Raw genomic sequence first — 18,170 nt, 5'->3', positions numbered from 1 at the left:
AGTGCATCCGGAGGTATTAACCCCTTAACGACCAGGCCTATTCTGGCCTTAATGACCAAGCATTAGAGTCATAACTTTTTTTTAATCTTTTCTTCGACATAACCGTATGAAGGCTTATTTCACGCTAGACGAGTTGTATTTTTCAATCACTGCATTCTTGGGTGCATATAATATATTGATAAACTTTTATTAACTTTTCTTGGTAGGAAATTGAAAAAAATACAAACCCCGGTTGTTCCAGCATTGTTCTTCACGTTTCAAATTTACACAGTTCACTATCCGGCGTAAATATCATGTTACCTTTATTCTATTGGTCGGAGCGATTTCGGCAATACCAAATACGTATGTTTTTTTTTATGTTTTGCTACGTTTGCACAAGGAAAACACACATATATATATATATATATATATATATATATATATATATATATATATATGTTTGTTTCTGCATCGCCACGTTCCAAGAGCCGTAACTTTTTATTTTTTTGTTTACGTGGCGATATAGAAATTATTCCGTTGTTTTTTGTGGGTTTTTTTGTAGCCCGAACACCTGACGGTTTAATTAAATGTGTTAACTTCATTGTTCGAGCCATCACAATCGCGGCAATACCATATAGGAGTAATGTTTTTTTACACTTTTACTAAATAAAACTAGTATAAAGTGGTTTTATTTTATTTTTACTGTAATTTTTTTTTCTTTTTTAATAAACTTTAACGGTTTTTCATATTGCTTTTAGTCCTACTAGGGGACTTCACAATGGGAGCTTTTGATCTCGGATATAATGCTTTGGTATACCAAAAGCATTATTGCCTGTCAGTGTAAAACGGACAGGCAATCTATTAGGCCATAATACAGGGGCGTAGCTAGGAGGGGCAAACGGAGCATGTGCCCCGGGCGCAACTTAGAGGGGGGCGCCAGCGCCACCTCCTCCTGCACTATAATTGGACCTGTATCTATAGGACACAGGTACAATTAGAAGCAATGAATGACCGGGCACGTTCCGTGCCAGGCTATTCAGCGCCTTTGCACCAGTGAAGCTACTGGTACATTTTGTACCAGTGGCGCTTCCGTCGATGAAAGGCGCTGATTGACAGGGAAAGTCATCCTGACCAGCCAATCAGCGCCTTTGATAGATGCTGCGTTCAACCACCAGGAGACCTGCGCAGAAGAGAGCAGGTCTCCATGGCTGCCGGACGGCGTGGGAGCGGGTAATAAGGTGAGTTTGAATTGTTGTTTTTTTTAAATTGTAATAAAAAAAAGTGTGTGGCTGTATCTACAGGGGGGACTTTATCTACGGGGGGGGGGTCTATCTCCAGGGGGGCTATATACTGGGGTGGGCTATCTATGGAGCACCATATACAGGGGTGGGCTATAGCTACAGGGGGGCTATATACAGAGGTGGGCGATCTATGGAGCACTATATACAGGGATGGGCTATATCTACAGGGGGGCTATATAGTCTATAGCCCCCCTGTAGATATAGCCCACCCCTGTATATAGTGCTCCATAGATCGCCCACCCCTGTATATAGCCCCCCCCCCTGTAGATATAGCCCACCCCTGTATATAGTGCTCCATAGATCGCCCACCCCTGTATATAGCCCCCCCCTGTAGATATAGCCCACCCCTGTATATAGTGCTCCACAGATAGTCCACCCCTATATATAGTATATACAGGGGTTGGCTATCTGTGGAGCACTATATACAGGGGTGGACTATATGTACAGGGGTGGTTATATACAGGGGTGGCCTATCTGTGAAACACTATATACAGGGGTGGACTATATGTGGAGCACTATATACAGGGGTGGGCTATTTGTAGAGCACTATAGGGGGGAGTTATTCGTGGGACACTATATACAGTGGTGGGCTATATGGGGCCACTATCTACACTGGGCTCTATGGGGGCACTATCTACACTGGGCTCTATGGCAGACACTATCTACAGGGGGCACAATGTGTGTGTGTGTGTGTGTGTGTGTGTGTGTGTGTGTGTGTGTGTGTGTGTGTGTGTGTGTGTGTGTGTGTGTGTGTGTGTGTGTGACACGGTGTATGGTGCTATTATAATTAGAGGTGCAGTGTATGGCGCTATTATATTTAGGGGCGTAGTGTGTGGTATAATGAGAACTTTATCTTTATTCATAGGTGTAGAAATGTTGGAAAAGTGAGAAGCTGAAGACATCTGAGCGGCAAACTGCAGAAATGGGCTGTGACCGGGAGAAGTCATCATAGAGGTCTGGACCGGATGGAGAAAAAGAACAAGAATCTGAGACGTCACCGGTGAGTCACTTAATGTAAATATTCATTCTGCCTCTAATCAGCACTGTAGTCACTGTATGATCTGCAGAGATCTGATGGGTGGTATTATTATGATAGGATTTATTTTTTTGTGAAACAGCATCTCCCAGCATATCCTCACCATTGTTCGGGCCATGTTGGGGGCTGTAGTTTTACGCCGTACAAACCTGTACAGCAGGGGTTGCACTAAATTCAGCTGTATTTGTGCTAGTGCTGTATATATGTACTGAGCTTGGTTCTGGGGCTGTATTTATGTACTGGGCACCATTTTGGTGTTGTGTAGAGAACTATATTGCTTGTAAAATGTACAAATGTTTTTATGCTCGTGTTACATAAAAAGAAATGTGGAAAAGAAATGACACGTCATTGATTGGTAGAGAAAACAAACACGGCGAGGGGGAAGGAGATGTCGGGAAAGAGGTTGGGGGGGGGGGGCAAACTGAATCTTTGCCCCGGGTGCTGGAGAACCTAGCTACGCCTCTGCATAATAAGCAGTCACTGATGGCAGATGGCCATGGTAACACATTGGCGCCTCACGATCGAGTCACGGGTGTGCCGATGGGGCGACAGGGGGAGCTCCCTCCCTCTGTCAAACCCTTTAGATGCCGCGGTCGCTATTACCACGGCATCTAAGGAGTTAAGCTGCTGGAATTGGAGTTCTCTCCAATTTCGGCAGTTGCAGCAGTACCCACTAGATCCAAGTGACAGATATATCCTTCATGAAGCGGGAACTAGCAACCACTTGTGATGGATATATCCATCGCTCGTTGGGATGGGGTTAAAGTTGTACATCAGGCATATTCATCAATGCATACATATATTCATTGATGGGGAGACGGGGTTACTCACACTTGTTGCTTGCACATTACTTGGATCAGCATCGAGCAGTTCCTGCGGAGGTTTCAAGGCCTTGATGTATCGTGTCACAAACACAGTAGTCCCATTGATATCTGTGACCGTGGTCAGACCATGCCGGTTGGGGAACTTTAAAGCAGCTTCACTTTGGAACTTTTCCGCAGCCAAAAGCAACTTCTCATCTTCACGACTGTCAAACTAAACATGTAGAATAATGTTATTACCAATGATCACCTTGTACGATAATATTATATTTATTCATCTTGGCAACCATCTTGTTTTGCCTGTATGACAGTGGGACATAGACTCCTTTTTTTATGGGACACACTGTATGGTAAGACATATGTTCCGGATATAATATTACATTCTATTCATATAATGTTAAATACCTTTAATCTAGCATTAATCGACAAAATATTGATGTGTTTTATATAAGCGATCAAACGATCACATGTCCAGTGCCCTTAGTGTAACTAAAATAAATGTAGAAAAAATAAAAAAGGTTAAAGAGGCTCTGTCACCAGATTATAAGTGCCCTGTCTCCTACATAATGTGATCGGCGCTGTAATGTAGATAACAACAGTGGTTTTAATTTTGAAAAACGATCAATTTTGAGCAAGTTATGAGCAATTTTAGATTTATGCTAATGAGTTTCTTAATCATCAACTGGGCGTGTTTTTACTTTTGACCAAGTGGGTGTTGTATGAGGCTGACCAATCAGTGACCAATCAGTGTCATACACTTCTCATTGTTCCAGCCCAGCATGATCCACAGCCCAGCGTGATTGTGCAGTGAAAGAAGCTGGGCTGGAACAATGAGAAGTGTATGACGCTGATTGGTCACTGATTGGTCAGCCTCATACACTCCTCTGTACAACGCCCACTTGGTCTAAAGTAAAAACACGCCCAGTTAGTCATTAAGAAACTCATTAGCATAAATCTAAAATTGCTCATAACTTGCTCAAAATTGATCGTTTTTCAAAATAAAAACCACTGTTCAGATCAGATTATGTAGGAGACAGGGCACTTATAATCTGGTGACAGAGCCTCTTTAAATAAAATGTTCAGGAAAAAAAAAAAGAATCTAAAAATCAATAGAAAACAAAACAAGAAACTCCTTTCCCCCCTACAAAATGCTTTATTATGGGGAAAAAATGACATAAAAAAAAAGTACAAACAATAAAGACCCATACTATAAAATGAATGTGTAATTTATCCTGTACAAGGAATGGTATTAAAAAAAACAAACCCATTTATCGTACCGATAAAAACTACAGCTCATCCCGCCAAAAATAAGCCCTAAGGGTATGTTCACACGTAGTCAACAAAAACGTCTAAAAATCCAGAGCTGTTTTCAAGGGAAAACAGACCCTGCTTTTCAGACGTTTTTTTACCAACTCGCATTTTTCGCTGCGTTTTTCGCGCCGTTTTCGCGGCGTTTTTTACGTCCGTTTTTGGAGCTGTTTTCATTGGAGTCTATGAGAAAACAGCTCCAAAAACGTCCAAAGAAGTGTCCTGCACTTCTTTTGACGAGGCTGTATTTTTACGCGTCGTCGTTTGACAGCTGTCAAACGACGACGCGTAAATAACAGGTCGTCTGCACAGTACGTCGGCAAACCCATTCAAATGAATGGGCAGATGTTTGCCGACGTATTGTAGCCGTATTTTCAGACGTAAAACGAGGCATAATACGCCTCGTATACGTCTGAAATTTGGCCGTGTGAACCCAGCCCTAACACAGCTCAGTCGATGCTAAAAAAAAAATGTATGGTTCTCAAGAGTCTGGCAACACGATGTTTTAAGTGTGCAAAAGTAGTAAAAAAAACAATATAAGTTTGGTAATTTAGCTGCTCATTGTAAATCACGTGCTCATTGTAGGCGCTCTCGATGGTGGACAAGTGACATCATGGGTGATCTGATCGGACTGCGGCTATGCCACCTCATACAAAGCGAACTGCGAATGTGTTCTGACATATTTCTATCAAGGTAGAAGAAAATGGGCAGCACTCCTGTATCCGAGGCGTGGTGATAGGGTTGGGGTGGACTCCCAGAATATAGTCGCAAGAATAACCCAGCACACCCAAAAAAGAAGAAAACATCTTTGATGCAACGATTATTTATTCTTTGTCGTATTTTTCATATATTCAAATTCCTAAACCTATATGTTTATGAATTTGAATATATGAAAAATACGACAAAGAATAAATAATCGTTGCATCAAAGACATTTTCTTATTTTTTGTGCGTGCTGGGTTAATCTTGTGATTATCTTTCTATCAAAGACAGCAGAAACTTTTGTGGTACAGTAGCTCTTCCGTGGGATCGGACCAGATGGGCTAGCTTTCGTTCCCCACATGAATTAATGATCCTTGGGCGCCCATGACCCTGTTGCCGGTGGTCTTCCCTTGGACCACTTTTGGTAGGCACTAACCACTACATACCAGGAGATTCTCTGACCCAGTTGTCTAGCCATCACAATTTGGCCCGTGACAAAGTTGCTCAGCTCTCTACGCTTGTCATGAGATAATCAATGTTATTCACTTCAGTTCTAAATGTTGGAGCATGCCCAGTGAAACATGAAGTGGTTACAGGAAGTTCTCCGTTTTACAGCAGACTGCCTCTCCTTTCTACACAGACTTTTTAGGACCCTCCCACTCAGGAAGCATAAGAGGGGAGGGGGGCACAGGAACAAGAAGGATTGTAAGTTATTTGCTACTTGTAGCATTAAAACAAAAAAACAACAATCTTGCATGAGATAGTCTTGGAAAGGATATAATCTTGAAACTATAGCAGGCGGCTGCTTCTGAAGTGTTTTTGTTGGATGCTACGACATAATATTTAGGTTATAATGAAATGATTCCTACCTTCTCTCTAATGGGCTCTCCTGGTACAAGCTGAGGTTCAATGGTGATAAAAAGCGTAAGAAAAGATCCCTGACTCAGGCTTCGTACTGACTCGTAGCCGCCATCATTTCCCAGGTTGCGCTGTTTGCTGTATCCGAGAAGCACAGGTGGGGCATCAATCCGGAAAGTTCCATCAATCTGAAATGCAGAAACTCTCAGTAAGAAAAAAGACAAATTAAAGATAAAAATTCAAGACAAATTAGGTTTCATTTTGATGCGCTAAACTTATAGAGCCAAAGCTGCTTTAGGAAAGTCCACATTTTCATCATTACATGGACCTAGTGATGGAGTCTGAATAACAACGGTATTAAAAAGTTCCTAAATCTAGTATATTTGAGCAAGATTACCATCTATTAGAAATTAGTGCCATCAAGTCCAATACAAACCCAAGCGATCATTTCTTTCCCGAATGTCATGTCTACTGCTTTGGTCTTCAGGCTCCTCAAGACAAACAAGTTGATCCTTTACCAAATCAAACTCGACCTTTCACTTAAATGACCAGACTTATGGTATTTTGGTTATAGTACAAGAAGACCCAGTTCAATGGAAAAGGACGGTTCTGCTGGGATGAGTTGAAATTAAAAAAGGAGACGGATCACCAGCATCTTCATGATTTCCATACTTGTATCCATCCATATGGTTGCTGCTCATCCTCCTCCACTTTACAGGACAAGTCAAAGGTTTGGGATTGACTTTTGTTATTCTCGAAAGTCTTCATTAACACCATAGCTCAAAAGTAAACACATTTCTTATCCTTTTTTTATTATCTAGGTTTCACATCCATTAAGGGGCCACAGAAGATTTTTGTTTTCTGGACATATCATCTGAAGAGCTTTTCTAAATAATCGCTAACTCGAATATAAAAGTAATCATTTTGGTGTAGTAGGGAAATGAGAAACAAACAAAATATTACATGGATGTTGTTTGAACGTTGTATCCTATCCCAGATATGAAAAAACATCAGTAGGCAGGACTAAGACTGAGTCGTTTGTAACTGAAAGTTTACCCCCTTAAAGGGGTTATCCGTGACCGGACAACTGATGAGCTATCAGCATGATAAGTCATCAATATATGATCGGTGGGAGTCCGATACCCGGACCCCACAATGATCAGCTGATACGGTTGCCTCTGGGCGCCTGATTTTTTGACGGGTATGCAGTAGTTCAAGCCGGAAGCAGATGGCTCCAACCATTGCATAGCGGCCGTTCTGCAGAACTGCAGCTCTGCTCCTGCTCTGTGACCGAAAACCATCTGCTTCCGGCATGGACGTCCGCTGCCCGGAGGTAGCTGATTGATGCAGGGTCCAGACCCCACCGATGATATGCTGATGACTTATCCTGTGGATAGGTCATCAGTTGTCCGGTCGTGGACAACCCCTTTTTTAACGACCAGGCCTGAAAAGGTCTTCATGAAAAGCTAAATTTTTACGTTTTTTGCCTCCATGTATTTCAGCAGTCATACATTTTTTATTTTTCATTGACGTGGTTGTATGTTTTATGCAGGAGAAACTGTATGTTTTTACTGTATGGTTTGGGGGGATAGAAAAAGTTTGCTGTTTAAGTTATATAATTTATTTTTGCGGTGTGAATATGCGAAAAAAACGATTTTTGGCGCCATTTTTTTTGTTTATGTTTGTAGTTTTAATTGTTTTTATATAATGTATGGGAAATAAAATATATGTTATGCAAAATAATGACTTTTTTGGGAAGGAATTTTTTTTATTTTTTTGTTGCATTGTTTTCCTAATCCCATGAAGGAATAATTTAATTTATAACTTTATTTTTTACTTATGTATTAGCATACTCCTGTATGCTAATCCATTACACTGTGTCACTATGAAACAGGCTGCTGCTAGGGCAACACATAGTGTGCCCGAACAGCAGGCTTACTGAACAGACAGCCCTGGGGTCCTTCCTAGGTTCCTAGGGCTGACTCTGGAAGGCTCCCCCAGTCTCCAGAAACCAGGTGACACGATCAAAGCGGGGAGTCCACTTTCTTCATGCCGAGGTCATGTCCAGCGGCAATTATAGGGTTAAGTAGCTGGGGTCGGAATGTACTCAGGAGGCTGCTATAAGATCAGGAACTGTAAGTTACAGCTCGTGCTTAGTGAATGAGTGCTGGGGACCTGCACCGCCTGTCGCAAAAAGACAGCTGGCGGACGTTAAGGGGTTAATGTCCTATTAAAAAATAATTGGGATCTACTTTGGATTGGGAAACGTGACATCTTGGAGAATCAAATGGCTTCCCTTTGGTGTTTTGCTTTTTGTTCTTAATGGCTCCTCCTATTCTTGATCTACCTCCCCTTCCTTTTTATTGTTTTGCCCATTCTCACCCCACATCTTGCCCCTTCTCACCGCACATCTTGCCCCTTCTCACCGCACATCTTGCCACCCCATGTTATGAAGCAGATCAATCTCTTTATTTACTCTCCAGTTAAACTCAATTATGATTTCATCATTTGAAGTGGTTCAAAGGGGATATTCCGGTTTCTCCAAATAAATGTCAATCTTCGTATAACGAGAAAACAAACAATTTTCCAGTATATTTTTTTGCATAAATTCCTCACGTTTTCCAAGATCTTTGCTTGCTGTCAACCAATAGAAACACTTTTCATGCATTTATCTCCTTGGCCTAAATATATTTTATTACCCCTCTTCTTGCCTAGAAGTTAATTGATGTGAATGCACCTACCCTGGCCTGGAAATAGATTGTAGTAAATGGAATTCGGATGGATCCGAGCCAGTGTCTCTCCACTCTTGTATGGATTCCACTTCCTCTCTCGCGATCATCCTGAAACAGATGAATAAATGATCCCTTTTATACTAATCCATCCTTGCAAATCTGTAAATTTTAAAACTAAAAATGGATTGTGATGGATTTGATGGAGCAGATAAGTCTAACCCTGTTTAACCCTTACCTCTAAAATATCGAAGCAAACTTCATCGAAGACATTGATGAAAACATCGTCTTTAACAGACTGTAAGCTGGATGTGCTGTAATCCCCATTAGGAGCCCTAGAAGAAAGCAAAACCACGCACGATGAATTGTACTGCAACACATCAAGTCATGACAAAGAGGGGATTAAACGGAGGGCAAAAAAGGGGCAAATGCCCCAGGGCATCCACCATCTAGGATCCATCACCTTACCATCTAGGATCCATTCACAGCAGGGTTTACCAATCTCAGAACCGGAGAACACGGTTATTTAAGCAGTGTATGGTGCGATTATTTCGGCATTATCTAGCAACTATATAGCCCTGTTATTTGGGCCTGGTGGTGGCACTTTTTGGGCACTGTATGGTGGTTTGTACAGCAAGATTCCCTTTAAAAAAAAAAAAAGGAACGGAGCCCTCACTACACTAATATATAAGAAAACGGCACAAAAGTCAATTGCCTCGTTTACACTTTTTGTCTGTATCACTCCGATCGATGACGTTCTGATGATAAATTTGGAAACGCAGCATATCCAAATTCCCTGCAGAGCCCGTGCCGGCCCATCAGACGTCAGCCCTGTTAACCCATGTTGTATGCTACAATTTCTACTTCACAAGCAGTAAATGCGGATCTTACAAATGGAGTAAGTCTCTAAACCCAAAGTGATCATTAAGCAGTTCTGTAAAGAAATTAAAAATTGCAATGTTTTTTTCTCATTTTGCAGCATTTATTTATTGTGTCCATATTTACCTAAACGGCAGTTCAAGTTCTTCATTCCAGTTCGGGTTTGGCCCATCGGCTGTTGATGTCTGACATAGAGTGCGCTGGAATGAAACTTCTACAAATGGCCGGACCAATACCTGAAGTCACATAAAATATAATGGAGTAATATTATGTCATGTACCACATGGGCACATACAAATAACATACAAAGTAATATGCACACGTGGCGTGTCCATGCAACCAGTGGATACTCTAGGCGCATATGGGGAACGTGTCCATAAACCCCTATAGAAATGATGAATGCTAAAAGTGCGTCCTTTTGGCACCTGTCGTGTAGGAATATGTCAGTATATCTATTATTATCTATGCTTAGTTGTGCGATTGCAGATCATCAGGCATATTAACCAGATTGCCTGACATTTACGTGTCATGACGCAGAGACGGCCCGATATGGACTGTGAATACAAGCGCCGATTGACGAGACAATTTGTCGATCGGCGCTCGATTGCGGCTTTCACAAGGAGCAATGATTGGTTATGTATGGGGACGAGCAATCATTATTAATACAAGCAACTAAACCATCAGTGAGACAAAAGAAGATTATCAGGTAACGATCACACATACATGGAGCCAAATAAGCCCCAAGACAAGGGTGAGATCCAGTGGAAATTAGACTGTGCCTGGGTATGAATAACGAACTTATAACATCTAAATAATGATGGAAATGATTCATTATCTTTCAGTACCTGGTTCACTGACCACTCTGGTGACTTGGCCTGTCCTTGAGGTGAAGTAGACGCTGTAAACAGCTCATTAAATGACCTTGAAGGTAGCGCAGATTTACTAGGCAGAAAATAAAAACAAAATAAAAAGAAATATATATATATATTCATTTATATTAGTACACTGGCATCCCAATAATATCTTAAAGAGGACCTGACATGTCTATTTTAGTTCCCACATGTATTTTTTCTTAGAACGCAACATTGTGCCATTCCTCTGTTATTCCTTTTAGAAACGTATGAATATATTGACAATATATTGATTACTAGTTGGGGGTGTGTCCCTACACAGACTGACATCGTCCAATCAGTGCTGGGATTGTGAGACTGTGCAGGGGCACTCCCCTTTGACAAGGGGAATGGTAACACCCAGGTGTCAGTTTATTCATACATTTCTAGGAGGAATCACAGAGCTCTGCGTTGTGCTGTTCCTCTAAGAAAATATGCTCCAGAAGGGTTTTTTCATGGAGAATATTCGTATTTACTAAAATGTGTGTGTCAGGAGAGGTAACGGGTTCTTTTTACTACTGTTAATAGAGTAATATAAACAAAAAATGCTTACACAAAAGACACTACAGGGTGATACTACAATGCAAAATCTGTATTAGCGCCCCCACCTACCATGTGTTATTTATTATACTGGTGTCATGTTATGTTGTCATGTTATGTTATGGTGTCATGTTATGTTGCAGAGGGAACTTCGGGTACCCCCAGACACCCGGGCTCGGGTGCAACTTCCACCTTTACACCCCCTATAGGCAATGCTGAAAGTTTTCTTATTCATTTTTCACGGACCCGAATTCCCCGCTAAAGAGAATGGGTCCGTGAAGACTATCGGGTGCCCCTCAGATGCCGTCAAAAACGGCCCGAGTGGCACAAGGGTTGTGTGCATGAGGCATTAGAGTGCTTATAATGGTTGCCACGCTTTAGGCAGACTTCCGTTATCCACTCCCTCAACCCCACACACACCAACACCTCTTGTCCTATTGTTCGGTCTGCATAAATTTCACCGTAGCTCTATAGTTACACAATTACATTCATGAACCAGAAAGCTCAGGATGAACATTACAGGCTCCTCCTAGAATAGTGAGGCCTGAAGTCATTATTGCAGAGCTCTGTAGAACAGCTTCAATATTATATGGTTGTCTGGTGCTGTATCACTTTCCTGCACTGGACAGTATCCAGGTAGAAGAAAATAACATACTTTCTCATTTCCTGCTCTCTTCCAGTCAGTGCACTCCCCAGGGAAATTCTGTACTATCTCCAAAAACCAAAAAGAAAAACCACAGACATGACCTATAACCCAGCCGCCCATGGAACAGCCGATTTCCCTGCTTAGCACTGCACTGGATTGTGTAAGAGGAAGAGAAAGGATTCTAATTCTGATAAAAAGAAAAAAGGTGCAAAAATAGCAAAATGGCTAAAAACACCCCTGGCGGCGATCACTGCTCCAGTGCTTGGACCTGTTCATTCTAAAAACTGTAACCATCCCAGCAGCCTGACTACAACCAATGGGAGTTTAAAGAGGACCTGTCACCTCTCCGGTCAGGTCTGTTCTAGTAAATAATTGTATTCCCTATAGAAAAACAATTATGAAGCACCTTTTTCTTATAACTCTGCATTGTACCATTCCTCTATTATTCCTCCTAGAAATTCATGAATGCATTGGCAACTGGGTGTTACCAGACGAGGGTGTATCCCTACACAGGCGGACGATGTCCAATCAGTACTCACATTCCCAGACTGTGTACGGTGTAAGGGAAATGGTAAGGAGATGTGCGTGTACACACACACACACACACACACACACACACACACACACACACACGCACACACGCACACGTGTAAAAATGGCTGAAAATTACAGGGCTGTTTTCAAGGGAAGCTGTTTTTGAAGCAGAAAAGTATTTTTGTTTTTTCCAGACGTTTTTGGAGAGGTTTTTCAATTGAGCCTATGAAAAACAGCTCAAGAAGTGACATGCTCCTTTTTTGCAGCATTTTTTTACACCCAGTCTGAACTAAATGATGTTTTTCTCATTGATTACAATGAGAAGGTGTTTGTCTGTTTCAGTAGCGTTTCTCAAGGCGTATTTCGAGACGTTTACGCCCCGAAATACACCTGAAAGAACTGCGGGTGAACATACCCTTACACCGAATCGTCAATTTATGCATACATTTCTAAGAAGAATAACAGAGCAATGGTACAACACAGAAGTATAAAAAAAATATGACACAGAATTGTTATTTTAAGGGAAATACAATTATCTACTAAAACAAACACATCAGGAGAGGTGACAGATCCTCTTTAAGTAACACTCCGGGCAGACACTTATATTGTGTGTTGGGCCTGAGGGGGTGGAGCATGACACAGATTCAAACAACACTAGATAGAGACTCATGCACAGCCCCTTTATGTTCTGCCTACATGGTCACTATTAAAGCTCCTATATGAACTTTTCATCCAGTTTTTCTTGAGTAAAACTAACCATATGAAATATAAAAAATATCCAGATTTCACTCTGTAGTAATCTGGGAATGCTGGGTGATAACTTCGGTGAGAACGGTTATGGCCACCCTATTAATGGTCACTCAGCTTTCCCACAAACATATAAATAGGATTTTTTACAACCGGACAGAGCAGCAAATACTCTCTTCCCATAAAGTATGTAATATTAAAGATTTATGTCAGTAATAAAACTAATAATATTCTAGAATGACTATGGTGATTTCTCTATTATGGCAAATCAAATTCACATGTCCATTCTCCTCTGAAGAGCGGCGTGCCTGTGCGTGTATATATATATACACATACAGACACACATGGGATTGTTTTCGTGTCCACGCCTGAACCTCGCTACACGGATAAAGACACATACCCTAATTTAATAAATCCAGATAATTACATTGTACTGGTTCTGTATGCATTGTGGCCGGGCTATGTTACGAAGGAGAACACTACAGGAATACGCACCTATTATGCAGTTTCCGCAAGGTTTTAAACTGCGTAAAAAATTGTTTCTCATCACTCGTCATATTATGCAGCATCATATCCTCCGTGCCATGCACAGTGGCCACCCCACTTTTTGTAATCTTTGAGCCCCTCTGGTAAGAATCTAAGCAATATTAATATGGTCTTTAAGCAATTTAGGGCTGACAGCACAAGCAGCAGTAAGTTCTCTCACCTGGACGACGTTGGTTTTCTGACTGGTATGTCGTAGGCACGGATGACGTTCACCAGGACCTTAATGTCCCCATCAGACAAGTTTTGAGCAGTCACCTTCTTCCGCTCTTTTCTCCTGGGCTTCAGTGGGCGCTTCGGCTCAGCTAACTTGAAGAGATCCGTTCCCAGCATCCTAAGAGATGAATGGAGTTCATTAATGGTCTGAATCTTTTATGTGATATCACTACATGTCTAACTATGCAGCAGTCCTCAGTGGAGCCCCCTGGAGATGGTTTGGAGTAGTGTAAGTAGATAAAAAGTAACGAAGCCTAGACTTTTGGAAAGAGCTGCACACTGGGATGTCAGGTGATTTTTCCCTCTGGTTATTTATTGGGAGACAGGACGATGAATGCCTGTGACCAGGGATGGGTGAGGAGACGTTGGGTTGGCATGGGTAAAGTAGATACCAATAAATAAATTGCATTACAATAATGTTCACCCCATGCAGATCACAAAGCATTACGGATGACTGATCATGGTTTTCATTGAGAACTTCACAATAAAATTAAAAACATACGTCCTTCAGTTCTCCTCTTCAGTCTAGAGTGTAAAAATTATATTCAGCAATTTCTCAGTCATATCTGTTTCTGGGAAAACTGAGTGAGTTTACAAGAATCCGAAATGGGAAATCGACCTAGTTCCTCATGGTTTAAGGGGCTGTCTGGTTTAGAATACCTATTTTTAAGACCCTATTGGTGGATTCTGAATTAATAGAGGCGTGTTTAGGACCTCCATCTACTAGCCAGAGTAGAGCAGCCACAAAAAACATAAATCACACGAACATCCCTTTGATTTCAATGGACACCCTGTAATGCATAATTTATCCTGGGGTGGTGCTGCATGATAACTGAACACCTCTCCCACAGATTACACGTGATCGCTGGGACTTCCAACAGCGGGACGACCTGCGATCAGTTTATTTTTAAGGAACCTTTCTAGTAAAAAGGTATTGTTCAAAAACGACAACACCTTTAAGGACTTAGGAGACGAATCTCTCAAAAAGCTGCCATATTTGTTGTCACCCAGACCTCCCAGAAACCGTTATAGCAGAATAAGAAACAGCTAAATTGTTGACGGCCTGACAGAAGAGAGCTGAAGGACTTTGTATTTCTTTGTGAAATGTATTTGCCTGACTTATTATAGCTTTAGGGTCTTTTTTAAAAAAAAATTATGTCCATCCGCTTCACATTTTGGTACAGGGTACATAATGGTAATATGTAAAATTAGAAATTCCTGGAGTCCCCAAGTCTGAATAATCTCATAACTAAGTCATGTACTCTTGAGGATTTGTATTACTATCCACCTTCTTTGCGCTATGGTAATTGTCCTGGACTGTTGGACGTTACAATAAAGCTTTACTGGATTCATTCAAACTTCCAAACCATTTTCCACAGGAGTGGTGCTCAACCTGTCGCTCGCCAGCTGTTGTGAAGCTACAACTCCCATTATGCCCGGAAAGCCGCTGCAGGTCGAACACCACTGTTCCAAGTGGCTTCTATGAGAACTGCAGCAAATGACTGATACTATTTATCACTATGGTACAACACACCGCCATAAAGTTGTTACAAATTACATAAAATTGTAATTAAGACGTGGCAACATTATAATAATCAGTGTCTACAAATGTAAAACACTCGACTATTTTTTTTATTTTTAAGAGATATTACCCAAAATGTGAAAGTATTACATAAAATCAATTTTAATTCTGGGATAAAATTAGAAAGTGGCTGACAAGGTACTATGACAAAAGTCAAGAATTGTGGATCCTACTGTCATTGGACCAAGATCTGAGGAGAAAGGATGGGGCTCCTCAGCCATGTTTTACATGAGTTTTCTTGATGGGAGTTGTTCTCGTTTCGAGTGACTACTAATGAATATGAGGAAATGAATAAGTTGTGAAATAATTTCAGATGTATGGTAAAAATTTAAATTACATTTTATGACAACTTTATGGAAATATTTTTGTACTTATTCCTATAAAGGCAATAACCAAGGGATAATACTGGAGGCAACAGCCAACCGATGGGAATGTAATGGTGGAAATATTTACATAGCAGTTTACATAAGTATAACACATTGGTGGTGAGGGTGGCAGGTAAATCAGGATATACCCTTGGTTCATTGCCAGTGCACTGAGTGAAGAGCGGAACAATGATGGATGACATACCCGGAGCCACTAGAACTTAGTATAAAAGGCAAAGCAGAAGTAAGAGAGTATAAATATAGATCAGTACAACATACCGACACATATGAAGAAATAAACACAAAAATAACACAAAAATATTACAAGTGGTACAAGGTCCTCATTGCTGGGGTGCCTAGTTATTACGGCGTGTCATAGTAATGAAATAGTTAATTTCTCTAAATTAACTTTGGGTACAAAATCGATCGAATCAGCCATACGATTCGGTCCGAATAAATTTTTTGCTATTGGCAAGTACCCCGATTGCCTTGAAAACTTGTGTCTGGCTCGGATGTCTTCTAGGACGGTATCCAACCCCTTTCAAGCTCTTTAACGCCAAGCCAGAATTAGTGATGTCATCCCCCTATACCCCCTCATGATTGGCTGTGCTAGGAGGCATAAACATAGTGCAGTTTGGGAAGGCTGCCTGCATTATGGGGAAGAATGCTCGAGGTCATGTGATCCTTTTTCCAATCTGTATAATGACTGCCGACGCTTGCCGGCGGCCACCACACATCCACACTTTGTGCGTTGCGGACTGCAACAGTTTTGTATTTTGCAGAATCCGAAACTTTTGGGAAATTTGGACTGAATTCGAATTGTCTAAAATTTATTGTTTCTTCTTTATTCAGCAGAGTTCTGAATAGCATCTGCAAGATGAATCAAATTTGGTATACAGGGTTCTGGGAAAGCTGGGTGACAACTCCAATGTAAGGTGTGAAAGCATTGATATTGATTTTCCACCAGCTTTCCCATAAACATAAGTAACATGTTTAGATTACATGGGCAGTTTTGAGCCCATAACAAGTTGATCGGCGCTCGTTAACAGGCTTTTTTATACAACTCTGATTTTATAGGCTGCATAAAAAGATAAAATCAGTCAATGAACGAGCGTTTGCTCATTTGTCGGCTGATTGCTGCCATGTATACACGGGCCAATGATCAGGAACACGCGTTTGTAGGAGCGGTCTTTTGCCCGATTATTGGCCTGTGGAAATTTAAGGAATGGAACTATAAACAACTTTTTAATGAAAAAATATAAATTGTTAAAGGTTTATATTTATAATCAATTTAAAAATCATGTCTATGTAGTTCCGACAGACATGACGATGCCATACCGATTATTTTATAGAATTTGTAAAAATTAGGGCTCATTGATACTACCCCTTCGAGTTGTACAAAGCTGTAATATGGCAGCCATAGAAGTCTATAGGCCGTACTGTGTATCCATATGGCTCCTATTTTAGGTTCCAGGAGACTTGGTATTGCAGCGAATATCTTGATAATACAGCGCAGCATATCTATCACGCACAGCGTGCCTCCATGCAGCCTCCATTTAACAACCAATGCATGACAAGAGCAATTACATTTTTGATTCTAACAAATCAATGATAAGAAATTACATTTAAAAAGAATGCCTGGATAAATTGACAAATTTGGCAATTGCAATGGTAATACCAAGTTGTCAACTTAGTCATACATTTCCAGGAGGCATTACAGAGGAACGGTGAGAGCATTACTAAAACAAACTTTTCCAGAGAGCTGACGGGTCTTCTTTAAGCCTGATGGAGTCAATTTATATATGCTCTACTGACAACATTATTTCATTTTCCACACAATTTTTTAGTAGATCTCTGTAATCTCCTTGATTCTATGGGGTTATTCAAGATTTTCCTGGTGTTTACTTGTGATTTTACCATTGGCCTTAAAGATTATAAGAGAATACACAAATTCTAACTGCCAGTGGTCACACCTAATATAGGATGCCTTGACTAAGGGCATGTGTTGCCTGAAACACAGAAGCGGACAGTCTACTGGATTTTAAACCCCGCCATTACGATGCTGTAACATTCTTGCTAACATAGGATATGCTTTCCCATAGAGAAAATAACATGGCCCTGGCTGTACACAGATATATAATATACTAGTTGTATTGGGCCCATAAGTTGGGACTCAAATTCTATTTCTAAGGTGCCCATATGGAGTTCATTATAGATTTTGGGAGGTTCGAAATCACTTCACACTACCTAAAAAGTGTGAATTTACTTGTAGTAAATTATGAGACATATATACATCTTACCCAAGACTAGGGATTTCCTCTTCAACAACCAAGTCCGAAGGAATAAAATGATGTTTCGCTATCAGGAACCGATTTATCACAGATTCCCTAACCTGACAACAAGACAGAGAAATAGAATTAGACATCACTTCTACAGAAAGCATCAATGTGAGTACTAGGACATCCATGGCTTATCTGGTCCTGTGTCATATGTGG

The 18,170-nt window shown here is 40.9% G+C and overlaps 1 protein-coding gene across 1 annotated transcript in view; it reads right to left on the bottom strand.

Moving 5' to 3' along the window:
• The window catches only part of CC2D2A (coiled-coil and C2 domain containing 2A), a 78,975-nt gene that overhangs the window by 13,809 nt on the left and 46,996 nt on the right, over nt 1-18,170 (bottom strand). The window contains exons 22-29 of the mRNA XM_075858261.1: nt 17,976-18,067; nt 13,676-13,846; nt 10,458-10,554; nt 9,739-9,848; nt 8,972-9,068; nt 8,746-8,844; nt 6,016-6,192; nt 3,148-3,351 (exon numbers count right to left, since the gene is read on the bottom strand). Of these exons, the coding sequence (XP_075714376.1) occupies nt 3,148-3,351; nt 6,016-6,192; nt 8,746-8,844; nt 8,972-9,068; nt 9,739-9,848; nt 10,458-10,554; nt 13,676-13,846; nt 17,976-18,067 (1,047 nt within the window). The remainder of the gene's footprint in view (nt 1-3,147; nt 3,352-6,015; nt 6,193-8,745; nt 8,845-8,971; nt 9,069-9,738; nt 9,849-10,457; nt 10,555-13,675; nt 13,847-17,975; nt 18,068-18,170) is intronic.

Source organism: Rhinoderma darwinii, chromosome 1 (assembly GCF_050947455.1).
Source record: "Rhinoderma darwinii isolate aRhiDar2 chromosome 1, aRhiDar2.hap1, whole genome shotgun sequence".
Lineage (NCBI taxonomy): Eukaryota > Metazoa > Chordata > Amphibia > Anura > Rhinodermatidae > Rhinoderma > Rhinoderma darwinii.
Note: the sequence above shows the minus strand (reverse complement) of the source record. Positions and strands in the feature narration are given on the sequence as shown.